General features: G+C 31.6%; 3 protein-coding genes across 15 annotated transcripts in view; 1 reads left to right on the top strand and 2 right to left on the bottom strand.

The window, feature by feature from the left end:
* Nucleotides 1–2,590, bottom strand: part of LOC124952955 (dystrophin, isoforms A/C/F/G/H-like) — a 224,664-nt gene extending 222,074 nt beyond the window's left edge. For 8 of the 12 annotated variants that reach the window (XM_047503647.1, XM_047503642.1, XM_047503646.1 and 5 more), the window contains exon 1: nucleotides 1,673–2,589. In XM_047503647.1, coding sequence (XP_047359603.1) covers nucleotides 1,673–1,691 — 19 coding nt within the window. In that variant the 5' untranslated portion in view covers nucleotides 1,692–2,589. Of the gene's footprint in view, nucleotides 1–1,672 lie in introns of all 12 variants that reach the window. The other 4 variants (XM_047503644.1, XM_047503649.1, XM_047503650.1 and 1 more) reach the window with 2 other exon arrangements.
* Nucleotides 2,591–3,498: 908 nt separating this feature from the next.
* Nucleotides 3,499–13,207, bottom strand: LOC124952958 (trafficking protein particle complex subunit 10). 2 transcript variants are annotated; one of them, XM_047503657.1, is made up of 12 exons: nucleotides 12,947–13,207; nucleotides 12,277–12,494; nucleotides 11,955–12,148; nucleotides 11,651–11,846; nucleotides 11,358–11,469; nucleotides 10,986–11,173; nucleotides 10,678–10,896; nucleotides 9,834–10,597; nucleotides 9,033–9,699; nucleotides 8,483–8,944; nucleotides 8,310–8,376; nucleotides 3,499–7,917 (listed from the first exon to the last, which is right to left on the bottom strand). In XM_047503657.1, the coding sequence occupies exons 1-12, from the start codon at nucleotides 13,023–13,025 to the stop codon at nucleotides 7,790–7,792; spliced, it is 3,294 nt and encodes a 1,097-aa protein (XP_047359613.1). In that variant the 5' UTR covers nucleotides 13,026–13,207; the 3' UTR covers nucleotides 3,499–7,789. The 2 variants fall into 2 exon arrangements, with proteins under 2 accessions (XP_047359613.1, XP_047359612.1); XM_047503656.1 differs by having other exon boundaries at nucleotides 3,501–7,917; nucleotides 8,055–8,376; nucleotides 12,947–13,205.
* On the top strand, nucleotides 3,753–4,633 carry LOC124952979 (H/ACA ribonucleoprotein complex subunit 3). Its single transcript, XM_047503719.1, has 3 exons — nucleotides 3,753–3,912; nucleotides 4,011–4,053; nucleotides 4,120–4,633. The coding sequence occupies exons 1-3, from the start codon at nucleotides 3,859–3,861 to the stop codon at nucleotides 4,215–4,217; spliced, it is 195 nt and encodes a 64-aa protein (XP_047359675.1). The 5' UTR covers nucleotides 3,753–3,858; the 3' UTR covers nucleotides 4,218–4,633.
* Nucleotides 13,208–13,282: the final 75 nt, after the last annotated feature.

The raw sequence follows: 13,282 nt of genomic DNA, 5'->3' as shown, positions 1-13,282 counted from the left end.
ATTTTCTACCTTATGTATGATCTCGGAATAATTGAAATTAACTCTCTGGTAACGATACCGAGAACATCTTTATCAGGCACGATATTAACGATCGTGTAAAAGCTATCGGTAGGTGTTCAAACGAGTTTCAAGGAATTATTCGTTATACGTTATCCTTTAAATCTTTGCGATTTAAAGTCTAAAACGGCAGAATCGGACGGAACGGGTATGTTGCTCGGGTATGTATACCTAATGGAATTGGATCGATCTGACAAAGAATCACATGCCACACCTATCGATCCTCCAGCCATCTAAATGCGAGCTATTTCGTCGATCCGACGACCTACGTGTTGCTTTATCCTTTCCATGACTTTGGCTAAAAGGAGATGGGCATGATGTCAGTATATTGTGTTACATCATCGATCGTAAATCCGGCATGTGACATGCATGCTCCTTACAAACGATGCTTATTTTTACGCTTCGTGATTAAAATCCGATCGATGTCGCCTTTTATCGAAATTACATATATCGATCCAATTATTAAAAGTAATTGACCTCCCGAAAAATATATTTTATATCGCTTTTATTATAAAAAAATCTGTTTTATCACTTTCCACAAAGAGATATCCAACGTATATAAAAGTGATCTAAAATAAATAAACAATTTGCTCGATAAAGCCTTCACGCTAGAAGATTACGGGAATTCTTTTCTCGAGTTACGGAAAGCATTACGGAAAAGCACGAGGAATTCAAAGACAAGTAATATATCATTTCTTAGCTTCCCTTACGTAATATTTCGTCGTTTGAGTATTACCTTTAGCGATGTGTTATTAATTATACTCGTTACAGTCGTTATGAAGTACAAATATTACAAGTAACGCAGGAATAGTATCGGAATCAAACTTTTTCCAAACACCTACGACAATTATTTATTTCAATGATAATTCGTTAAACGATAAATCATATTCATAAATCTGTCCGAATAAACGATAGGTAATACGATAGGTAAATTAAAGTAATGTATAAAAATAATGTTACACCAATGATAAATCTTACGTTTCCAGTACATCTTTCCATGTCCCTTATTACGTATGAATTATCGTTTGGGTAACGCTCGTACATTGACCGTTCTCCTTGACATATGCATTTCACGTGTCACGAGAACAAAAGGTTTACAGATAAGATAAACCGGACTGTCGTTTAAAGTAAAACTTCCTCTCATCGCGAACGTAGACAAATTTTAACGTAAACGGTAAAACGCCATTTTGAAAAATTCACTCAGCGAATCGGCGCGAAGAAAATAGCGTTCGAATTTTCTGAAAAAGAAATGGCGCTAGAATATGAAAACTTAGCGCGAGAACTTAGGTTATGCCGTTATCGGCAGAACCGAGAAGGCGAGAATGAGCGAGTTCTTGATAATATATTGGTAAACACACCTAACAGACGTAACTTACTTATCCGACGTTCGATATATTCGAGTAGAGGACAAATCGAGTAACAAATACATAAGACGCTTTCTGTATTCCGTTGAATACAGATGAAAGTCGTGTTTCATCATCTGTCGATGATGAATCGACGTCGAGGAAGGCGTCTTTTATAAGAACTGGTGTGATCACGGCACGAGGTCAGTTATGGTCGTGTTATAGATTAATTCTAAGAAGAAATTAAAGAGTGTGGAATGAAAGCAACGTACCTATATAGACGACTTCCATCTTGAGATGCAGACGAAAGTGGCCATCCACGGCCACTTGGTACGATCGACGACGTGTAACGGGCCTATCCGGTGTCAGCGTCGATCGAAACGTTACCGCGACGAAAATCGATTTCTTCGTAGTAGCGAGTACAAGTGTGAGAAAAGAGTTGCTCGAAGATCGTCCTGAAAAGTCGAGCAAAAATCGAAAGTCGGTTGACGCGCGACAAGTACTCAGACGACACTTGTTGATTCCGCACTGTCAAGTACACGCGGGGATAGGACGATCGTCTACGGTGCACACGTCCGTCTAGATATAATACGCGCGCGGTAACACTGCATCCGCACACGCCGCTCTTGTGTTCGGACTTGCGCACGCGTGCACAACACACGCGCGATACACCGCACACGTGCGCACACGCACGATACACACGACTTTCTTTCCTCTCTCTCTCTCTCTCTCTCTCTCTCTCTCTCTCTCTCTCTCTCTCTCTTCTCCTCTTTCTTGCTTTGTCACTATCGTCGTCCTTTCTTCTCCGACCGCTATTCCTTCTCCCTCTTTGCGTTCCGCTTCTTCTTCTTCTTCTTCTGCTCCCACTCCTCCTCCTCCTCCTTCTCTCCTCCTCCTCCTCCTCCCCTTTGCTTTCTCCTTTTGCTCAGGACCAACGTCGTGGCCGAAATTCGTCAAACGCGACGCCTCTCGACATCGCGATACTTCCTTTCGATGGAAAGAACAATAATCTTCAAGAAACAAAGCACAAGAGTTTCAAAGAGGCAGAAATAAGCTGTTTAAAAATCGTCGTAGAAGAAAACGTACGTCCTTGCCGTTTAGAAAAAGCAAAAAACGCGAATGAACGTCGTCAGGCTCGTACTAACAATAACACACGCCACGAGAGCCACCAGCGAACTGGCAACTACAGCAATAAGTAAGGCCCAACTTCCCCCTCCACTTTTGTCTCCTTCTCGCTTCTCCACGTACGCAATCATTTCTTTGCTTCATCACGTAGTACCACTAGTTTACTAGAATGTGATTCGTTGCGAGCATTAATCTTCTTCTTTTCAACCAATAGCATTGGGCCTTTTCTCTCGATGCGATTGGTGGGACCAGTCGCGTCTTCGTAGCGGGAATGTGTAAACCTATCACAAAGCATTATCCAATTGTTAAAATAATACGAATTTTTATAAAACGATTAAGTAAATAATACAACATTTACGAAAGAAATAATGCGCATGTAAAACAATCGATTTACGGGTCAGTCGATTTACAAATGTAACTTCTATCGCTACGACCTATGAATATAGGTACATATTAATATATTTATCCTTACGATAATGTAATTGATATATTGTTAAAAAATTGAATCTCTAAATGTTCGATATGTTGAATTAGTAATTGCCAAGAGGCTTCGTGAGGTTCTATTGTATAGATTTTAAGGCCCCATATGTCGCAAGTAACCAGGGATACAGAAATGCGACGGAGCGAAAGCTAACCATATACAGGTAGGCACAGGCCCAAATGGTGTTTACAATGGCATACATCTATATGAAAAAGGAATACGTAAGACATGTGACATTTTATTACGTCATAGCACAATACGAATATTCTATTTTATCATGGAACAATATTTAAATATTCCTAATACATTTTAGATATTGATAAAAGTGTAAGTTAACACACAAGTTGTCTATCATTAAAAAGTTATTTAATTAATTATGTAATATATTATATTATATTATATTATATTATATTACATTATATTACTTTTAGATTTATTCGTTGAAAAAAGAAAATATTTCGTAGAAACTTTGACATTCACGTAGTTTAATATCATACTTAATCACGATCATCTAGCACTATCAAACAATTATAAAAAACAATTATCTATCGATATTTACAAATATCGATAAAATATATGGAGAATATTTTTTGTATTAATTTTCTAACGTTAATATTTTATTAATTATGTTTGACACTAATGAAACGCACACATCCACGAAAAATTAAAAATTTATTATTTTATAATTTATAACTTTTATCAAGTTGAAAGGAATGTAATTGTGCGCATGCGTCAATTTCTCTAGATATCGAATGATCGACTGTACTATACCATACAGTATCAAAGCACGTTTCGAGAATATAAGTTGAGGTTAACTTTCGTATTTGTTAGAGAACTTAATTTGTCAGAAAAATGTATCTAATGTATTATTTAAATGAAAATGGGGATCGTATATATACGTTAAAAGTAAGAACATATATTTTATAACAATATTCTATATTAATTAAATTATATTGTAGTAATAATTAGATCATTTAAACTTTCTGTATACATTTATTTTACAGAAACTTGATCCAAATGGAAAACCGACTATGTCTGCGCATCCTGGTAACATTTAGAGTAATATTTTTTTATAAATTTTTATTGTATCTACATAATCTCTTAAATTTCCAGCTAGGTTCTCTCCAGAAGACAAATACTCGAGAGAACGAATTACGTTAAAGAGAAGATATGGTTTACTTCTAACTCAGGCTGCGATGCCAATTTACTAATCCATTATTTCAAATTAAATAAGATAGATATATATTAATTATTATATTATTAGAAATATGTTGCTTATGTGTTTCATCCAGCCTTTGACACATATGAAATGAAAATTTCTTTTAAAGTTTATACCAATAGAAGTAAATATTGCACTGTGTCATTTACAATGTAACATACATCATTGTTTCATACAAATGTCTTTTATTAACGTTTGATATATAGTTTGATATTATATATGAAAAATAAACTTACTTTATCGTACAGCAATTTCAATCAAAAATATAGTAAAACTTTGCTAGAGGACTGTGCCGGTGAAAAAGTGTACATTAAATCAAAACAACTTCATGAGAAAATATAAATAACCGAAACAATATGTGTAATTAGATAATTTAAATAAATCAGAAATACTCGTTTTAGTATCTAATCATATTTGTTATAATATTATATATAAAACCTTCACATTTACAATATAATTCTATGCAATTGCTTCAAGAATAATGTAAGGAGAGCTTTATATATTTTATTTGGTACTTTGACTATATATACAATAGTATATATATATATATATATGTGTGTATCAGAAAAGTATACTAAGAAAACAATAAAAAAAATAATGTGGAGAGTATAAATAAATTGAATAACAAGAAATTTCAGACTTATTAACATTTTTTGCCAATATCTTCAACTCAAGGATTATTCAATGATCATAAGAAAAATAAATAATTTTTTGTATAATATTTTGTGAAAAATCTATAAAAGAGAAGACACACTGCTTCTTGTTAATTTACATTTTATGCACCTGTGTACCATGTACATATAATATTTTTTCCTTTTTTAAAACAGTCACATTGGTATAACAATTCTATGATACAATACTAAAATAATATAATTACAATATTTCTTTTTCTATTTTATAACTCATTGTACAAATATTAAATAAAACATATAAGTGCAATTATTTCTTTTGATATGACAACAGTATCCTTTTGGTATTTCAAAATATTATCAATTTGTTTATATATGCAGATATTTTTACTTCAGCACATAAAAAACAAAATTATTAAACATTCTTAAGTAATAAACGATGATTATAGATAATGTTTATATATTATGCAATAGAAAAAATGAGTTAATTATTTTGATATAATACCAAATAAAAATATCTTCCCACATTTTACAAATGTATATTTTATACTACTATAAATACTAAATAATTTTTAGAGCTCTGATAACGTATAAAATATATAATTATCACTTATATAGAATATTATAACATTTATCATATTTACATCTTGAATAAAAAAAAAATTATATTCAATCAAAACTAATCTATATGCAGAATAACATGGCAACATAAATACATATTAATAGAACACGATTCTGTATACCAAGACATAAATTTTCGATGCAAGTACTTGTAAATGTAAATCTGTCCTGCTTTTTACATATTTATAGTAACTATGAGTGCAGTGAAAGATACCAAGTTACTGACTTTTGATTAAATGTCTGAGCTTACAGACATATAATCTTATTCTGTCATTACAAAAATTGCTCATTTAATTTAAATTAATACAAAATTTATATCTCAATTTATTAATATTAACTATTTCTATAACTCATGTATATATATACACACACGCACACACACACACACACACACACACACACAATTTGAGTTGCATTTGCAGAAATATACATATAATTCATGCTTTTTAATACAGTTATTACAGTAATGTTTTTAATAGATAATCTGATTTTAATTACTATGTAAATTAATATCGGTCAAACAAATGTAAGGTATTCTAAAAATGATTCTATGTATTCGTGTGAGAACTTAAAATATTAAGGCCATATCCAAATTGAGTAAACAGTTTGTTGTGTAAAATTAAAATGTTATAGTTATATAGATGTGATTCTATTTTTTGTATCACTGGCCAATAACTAGATAATTTAGAAAAATTAGTATTTTAGCATTATTAATAATACATCATTTTTATAACATTTTCTAATAGGCACTACTGCTCTATTACTTTTCTTTATAATTTAGATTTCTCGATATAAAGTAAAAATACAATTAATTGTTTGTAAAGATAAAGATAATAATATAATTCATTATATTTCAATACTCTATTCATCTAAAAGTTGAATTGCTAGTAAATAAAAAAGATAATCACAAATATCACAAAGTTTTGAACGTTTGTAAAAATAAACAAAAAAAGATATATAATTAAATAATGTGATAGAAAATCTATGTGTAATTAAAGTGAAAAAAATTCCTATATTGGCACGAAAGTAAGAATATACAGATACTTCTACCTTCTTCAATGTTAATTTTTATCATATTTTTGTCACACATATATGCGGCGCGTATGCACGCCTCTTTTATCGATCCTCGAAAATATTCGATGTCATGTGTACAGATTAGATTTAATGAGAGTTTTTAGATCAATATTTAGGGCAAATTGCGAAGAAGCACTTATTGGATTAAGAATGTAACTATCATGATTGATGCAGATAATATACATTATTTGATAAAAAACTATAAAACAGTTTTATATTTTAGTTTAGAGCACAGGTACCATATATCTAAATGGTAAACATTTCATTCAGAATTATACTCTAATCTTTTTCCATATTAACATCAAAGTGGACAATCGATATTAAATTTACTTCTTTATAATAATAGTATGATAAAATTTAAAAATATGAAAATACTACAAAATTTTTTATTTTATGCAGCAATTATTTTTTTTTTCTCAAATACAAATTAAAACCAGATCATAGATTTTCATTTTCTGATATCATCTCACAATTACCTAATAAAGATAAATTTCATACCGATTGTTCTCTTCTTAATGCGTCATATAAATTCTTTACTTTCTTATGCTATGTAATAAGTATGGCATCATATTATAATACATAGCTCAACAGAGTAATTCTCTCAGAAAACAAATATTATAAATGTAGTTGGATGAAATAATATTATCATCGTTTGAAATTGATCAAAAGAAAAAAGAAAAATTAGTATTGAATATCTATAAATTAAAAATAAAAAGATTTTTTTATAAAACATTAAATATATCTTATTATAATGTAAGGATATTCAATTTTGTTTACAATGCTTGTTGTACGAATCTATTAATCTAATATTAATTCTATTTCATTATCACGGTACAAATAAAGAACTTTTTCTCCTTACGTTTGTGGTTGTCTATTGTCGTATTATTACTTTGTTTTTTGATAGGACTTTATAAGTAAAGCAAAGAAGAAAATCCTGAATGAAGATCAATCATTATGGTACAGTTTAGAGAGAGAGAGAGAGAGAGAGAGAGAGAGAGAGAGAGAGAGAGAGAGAGAGAAAGAGAGGAAGTTGTATCTATCATTAATTTAGTTATAATCAAATCTCATTCAAGTGAAAGTATTAATCCTTTATACCAAGAAAAGTTTGCATGAGAAGACAATAAAGACTAGTAAATTGCCTTTCAAATTAACTTTTAAATTTGCTATACTGATCACGCTAGCGAGAATTTATTCTTTGAAACCAAGTTGTATAATATGGCTTTAAGAATAGCTTCTAAACTTAATTAGATTCTGAAGGTGCTGCAGGTAAAACATGTACTTGTTGAGCTTTACTAGCATTATAGACTTGTCCTGGACTGAATGGCTCCAGTCTCGGACCTGATGTTACTTCACCTTTACGTGTGACATCTTAAAAAACCAAAAACAGAAATGAAATTAGTATTATAGATACTATAATGAAATATGATATAAATATAGTTCACACAAAAAAGCAATATTAGAATACATAGAGTTGACACGTGTACACATTTTGTTAGAGTACTTACCTGACTTACTTTCTACTGCAGGAATATATCGAGACAATCTAACAACGGGTAAAGGTAAATAACCGCTGGTTAGAGGCATAACATCTAACGTAACGCTTTGTTTTTCTACTATTTCTAATGAAATGATTCCTGCAGTTCGGCCACAAACGGCCCACATAGTTTGATCAGCTAATACCTCATACATTAGTTGAGGTGGAGGATTAGGATTAGGAGTATACAACATACGTGTCACTGTAAGATAAAGATGACACATACTACCGGCACGGCAAAATTCTCCTCCACCTCCACCTGCTTCAACCCTTGAGGAGACTGTAAATAATGTCTGAAAAACGTTATATGGTTAAATCATCATATTGATATATATATATATTTATATATATATACGTATAATTGGTTGATAGCAGAGTTATAACATTTTCTGCACTTACCACGTAATCTGTGACATCGAAGTTACATCTATATACACTAGAAGCTTTTTCCATTTTTTGCAAATGATGTATATGTAAAGGATCATCATTCAGATAAGTATTACTTGTTTCCTCGGTGTCGTTAATTGGTACATATTTTACACGAAAATCAGTCTTAATGGGTACTGTAGTTTTTTCGTCTTTGCCAACTTCAACTTCCCACATAAATGATACATTCATTCCACTACCTACCACTAATCGTTGGCCAGCGGTTGGATTTAAACTTTTAAAATTTAAATCCATTGATGTATTTGATGCCAAATGAGGGTCAGATAATTGCAAAAGTCGACTTGTTAAGCCTGTAACAATTATTTGAACGAATTTTCTCTGCTTAGCAGTATGCAGTTTCATATTTGTCATTAAAGGTGGACCAAAGTGCAAAAGGATATTCTCTTCTGTACCCCATGGACATTGCACGCTAAGCTGAAAAAATAATAGCACTTGTAATGCGTATATTTCACATTAGGAAAATCTAAATCTATTAATCCTAGTAATTAATAGAAGAAGTTACTTTATGCTCCATAGAAGACGGATCTTTTTTGGGTGGGAGCTCTGCTAAAACTTTTAATCCCAATTTTATTGTTTGAAATGGTTCACACGATGGCAGTGGCGTTTCCAATTCTTTAATCATTAATGCTTCTGCGTCATTTAATTGTATCATTAATCCTCTAGATGCACGTAATTTTAATTTCATTTCTTGTGTTATCCTAATACTTCCAGTTGATATAACTAATTCTATATCTTGTATAAGCCCAGCCAATAAATCTCTTCCACATTTTAAAGAAATTACCGGTTGGGTTTTTGCAACTTCATAGCATAATCGTGGATTTAGAATTGGAGATAGAAATTCTAACTTCTCTTCAATAAGAAGCGACAATTGACCAACTTTGTAAAGTCCAGGACAATCGACCCGCCTGGTCAATGTAAATATATTTATACCTGGTTTCATAACAAATTCAGGAGACGATAACGATTTGCTAAAGTCACCTTTCATATTTATCGAAGCTTTTCTATGTTTAGCACTATCTGAACGTCGTACCATAGGTTTAATATTTTTATGCATAACACTAGCAGAACCTATACTCTTGTCTTCTTTGCAGTTCAAGTAAGAATATACTTGTAATAAAGCTAGACTTGGATCAAGTGGCTTCATATCTTCTATAGTACAACTTGACAACCTAATTATAACATTCGAAAAAATTCAAAAATCCTTAATATCTTGTACCACCCATAATGTTTTCAAACGCTAATAATAGTAATAGTAATAATAATAATAATAATAATAATAATAATAGCAAAAGTAAATACTCACAATTGTATCGGTGGCTCCGCTGCCACTTTTGAACCTTTTTTTTTATTTGAAGCCAAAGGTTTTTGAACTTCTTCAACAGAAATATGTGCACCTGTACATTTTATTTCTCTAGGAAACAAACTTTGTACACTAATCACAATATTAACTACACAATCTTGCACTACTTTGTCCATTACGTTAACTTCCATACTGAGTATTATAAAAGAGTGTCCAAGTTCCGTGAGTAATGGCTGTGGCAAAGTTAACATCTTCATATATCCTAACATCTCTTCAAAATATGTATTACGTACAGTAATATGAAGTATATTGGTACAAGAAATTGCTGCACAAATTTCTATATATTTCTCTACATCGTCCATTCTTTTGTAACATTGCGCTAATTCTAATTGTGTTTGTGCCGCTAAGTGACACCATCCTTCATCCATATATGTTTTCAAAGCATCAGATAAAAATGCTACAGCTTTCTGATTTTCTCCTAATTCACCATAGAATCTCGCTAATTCTTTGCCTATTAATCTAGCTGATCTTATACGTCCAACATGTTTATAAGTACCCATAGCTAATTCTGCATGCTCCAAGTATTGTTTCTTAAAAACTTCTTTAGATGATAAAGCTTCCTTCAATTTATCTATCGGAGTTGCTTTTCCTTCTTTTTGTGGTTCTGAATCTCCCATACCTGCTATAAGGTAAACAACTGTGTGGAGTTGTTCGCTAGTTGGTTCGCTACCAGGCATGAGACCACATAATTTTCCTAATGCCCCTAACTAAACAAACAAACAAAACATAATTATTACACTTAACAATTAAAAAGAAAAGTAAAGTATTTTAAGTTAACAAAGTTTACCTTATCCCGTGCAAGGGCCCATAAACTTGCAGTATGTAAGGAGCAAAGATCCAACTGTTGATTGTTATCTATGCTAAAAGCCGATAATTGACATGCTTGTAACACTTCCAACGCACACAAGAAAGCCCAACACTCAACAGATCCTTCTGGTCGTTGAATTTCTAGAATTTGTAATTCACTCAGTGTATTGTGAATAAAAGATAAGCATCGTTGTGCAACCTGATTGAGGGAAAGTCAATGATCACATTTAAATATTTCGTTGGACTTGAATGAAGAAGATAATTTTAAAGAAATTCGATCGCACGAACCTCCCATGGCTTTTTAAGGAACAAAAGCATAGAGCATTGCCTGCTAAATAAATAACTTCTAAAATCCAACAATGATGCTTTGCATTCGGCTAAGAGAAATCTTAAATGATGATTAACGCCATTACTTAAGTTTACACCAGCCCAATTGTTAAGAGGTGTCTGGAATAAATTCAGCCAAGCTGGTGTGTCTGCAATGAATAAAAATAATATTGCATACAAATGGGATACTGGTGAAAATATTGATAAAATTCAATTCAAAAACTTTAGTATGGAATGAAAAAGGTAGTAACAAAGAAAGAGATAAATGAAGCTTTTAAGTATGAAGATAAATTAAATTACATTCTAAAACTTAGAGGGACATTTCAACTGTACCTCCTACATTAGAATTTAATACGAATTGTGTAAAGAGAGCATCCAATTCATCATATTGTACCAATGCTTCGTCATATAAACCCAACATTTGCAATACAAATGCAAGTTCTTCCTGAAACATTAATATGAAATAAATTAACTTTATATAACCGTGTTATTTTTAATACAAACATTTACTTGTCATCGATACGACAATTAATACAATTAATCCCGCATATAAAAAATAAAAAAAGAGAAAAAAAAAAAAAAAAAAGAAAAAAAAGAAAGAGTAGAATCCGTTAGAATGTTTTTACCTGTAAAAGGAAATAATGGCAAAAGTTCCAACCAGGAAGATTCCGGCTTTCTCTCCGTTCTCGTATAATATCTTCGAATCGAGAAAGAGTTTTGTCATATGCAGTAAGCATCAAATGGCGAATACGTCCAATTAATCCTCTCCAAGTGTCCGTTGAACGAGATTTATACTTAATAGGATTTATTACAGCAAAGCATCTATATGGCATGGCAAATAACAAATATAATTATCTAAATAAATATGACCATCTAATAGTAGGATGTAAATTTTAATTTTCAATTTTAATTTAATACGATCTATATTACCTGTCGCCAGCTTTCGAAGCAAAGTCACTCCTAATCTTATCTAAAACAGTAGTTCTAGGTAATAATTTGGTACTTTTTTTTGGATCATACGTTTCCACTATTACAATCATCCAGTCTTGAATGTGATAAGAAGATAATATCTTCAACCAAGCATCTATGTCATCTCTCACGCTTGTTTTATAAACGTCAATATCCTAAAATAATATTTTCCATGGATTTATTACGAGATAAGGAATGTTAAAAACCAAGAGAAAAATAATATAGACGTATGAAAGGCGTGTACGCAGACGCACATTTCAATTTCATTTTCAATATCACTTACAGTACATTCACTCCAATAAATGTGCAATACAGGCTGATTTATGAGATGCCAATCTTTTTCATTCGGCAAGATATCTCTGGAAAATGATACAAAAGATGCTCCAAGTTTAACCTGTTTAATAGGTCTGCCAAATGATCTACGCCACTCGACCGTGCTCTCGGGAATAGCTTGAAGCAAACTATTTTTCAAAGTAGAAAATAATTCTTCATCTCCGGCATCTATAATATGATTAAAACTACTTTATAGTAATAATTCATGTGGAACAATCGTAAGGAATGAAAATTATGATTAGAAACAAAAGATTGACTATATCGGCTATATTTGTAAGGATGTTTCATTTCTGACAATTCATGTCAAATGCCTTTATTAAAAAGTTGCTAGACATTAATCAACATATGTTTCTTAACTTTATGATTACTGCAAGGGGAGAAAAATGAATCTTAAGAGAAATCATTATTTCAGTATGATAAATGATTAAATTCATTGTGAGAAGTATATTAAAGTATTAAAAAGAAAAGAAAGGAAAAAAGACAAAAAAAAAAAAAAAAAAAAAAAAAAGAAAGTGCTAAGAGATCGAGCTCGTATCGAAAAGGGGGCGTTGATAACAATAATCATTGATGATCGTCATCGTAAAGAGGTTAAGTGTAAACATTCATAGAAACGAACTTACAGGTGACGATAGGTTTGCTATCCATGTAAGAATTGACCCTACGTTTACCATCCAAAGACGACTCTCCATTGCAATTCATTTCTACGAAGACTTGATTGTTTCAATTCAAGCTTGCTTTCAATCATTACAATTTTTCGGTCAATATCGTTGCTTTCCACAAAGAGCCAACAGCTTTGTCAACTAGAACGGCGATTTTTAAGTACCTTAAAAGTCGCAGTAAGCTAAACCATGAATTTAGTTTCTCGTACGATGATCCTTTTAACTGACAAAAGTTAAACTTGGAACGATACGCCACTTCGCGCCACATTTTCAAAGTTGTCGTCCACAATTTCCGTC

The sequence above is a fragment of the Vespa velutina genome, chromosome 11 (genome assembly GCF_912470025.1).
Source record: "Vespa velutina chromosome 11, iVesVel2.1, whole genome shotgun sequence".
NCBI classification, from domain to species: Eukaryota; Metazoa; Arthropoda; class Insecta; order Hymenoptera; family Vespidae; genus Vespa; species Vespa velutina.
The sequence above is the reverse complement of the archived record's forward strand: the minus strand, read 5'-3'. Positions and strand labels throughout refer to the sequence as shown.

Bases quoted from the DNA above. Each gene is read 5' to 3' on its own strand.
- LOC124952979 (XM_047503719.1), top strand. From the start codon at position 3,859: ATGTATCTAATGTATTATTTAAATGAAAATGGGGATCGTATATATACG. The intron at 3,913-4,010 runs GTAAGAACATAT...TTTATTTTACAG, and splicing joins ATCGTATATATACGTTAAAA to AAACTTGATCCAAATGGAAA. The intron at 4,054-4,119 runs GTAACATTTAGA...TTAAATTTCCAG, and splicing joins GACTATGTCTGCGCATCCTG to CTAGGTTCTCTCCAGAAGAC.
- LOC124952958 (XM_047503656.1), bottom strand. From the start codon at position 13,025: ATGAATTGCAATGGAGAGTCGTCTTTGGATGGTAAACGTAGGGTCAAT. The intron at 11,847-11,954 runs GTAATATAGATC...CATGCCATATAG, and splicing joins GCTTCGAAAGCTGGCGACAG to ATGCTTTGCTGTAATAAATC. The intron at 8,945-9,032 runs GTAACTTCTTCT...TTATTTTTTCAG, and splicing joins CGTCTTCTATGGAGCATAAA to CTTAGCGTGCAATGTCCATG.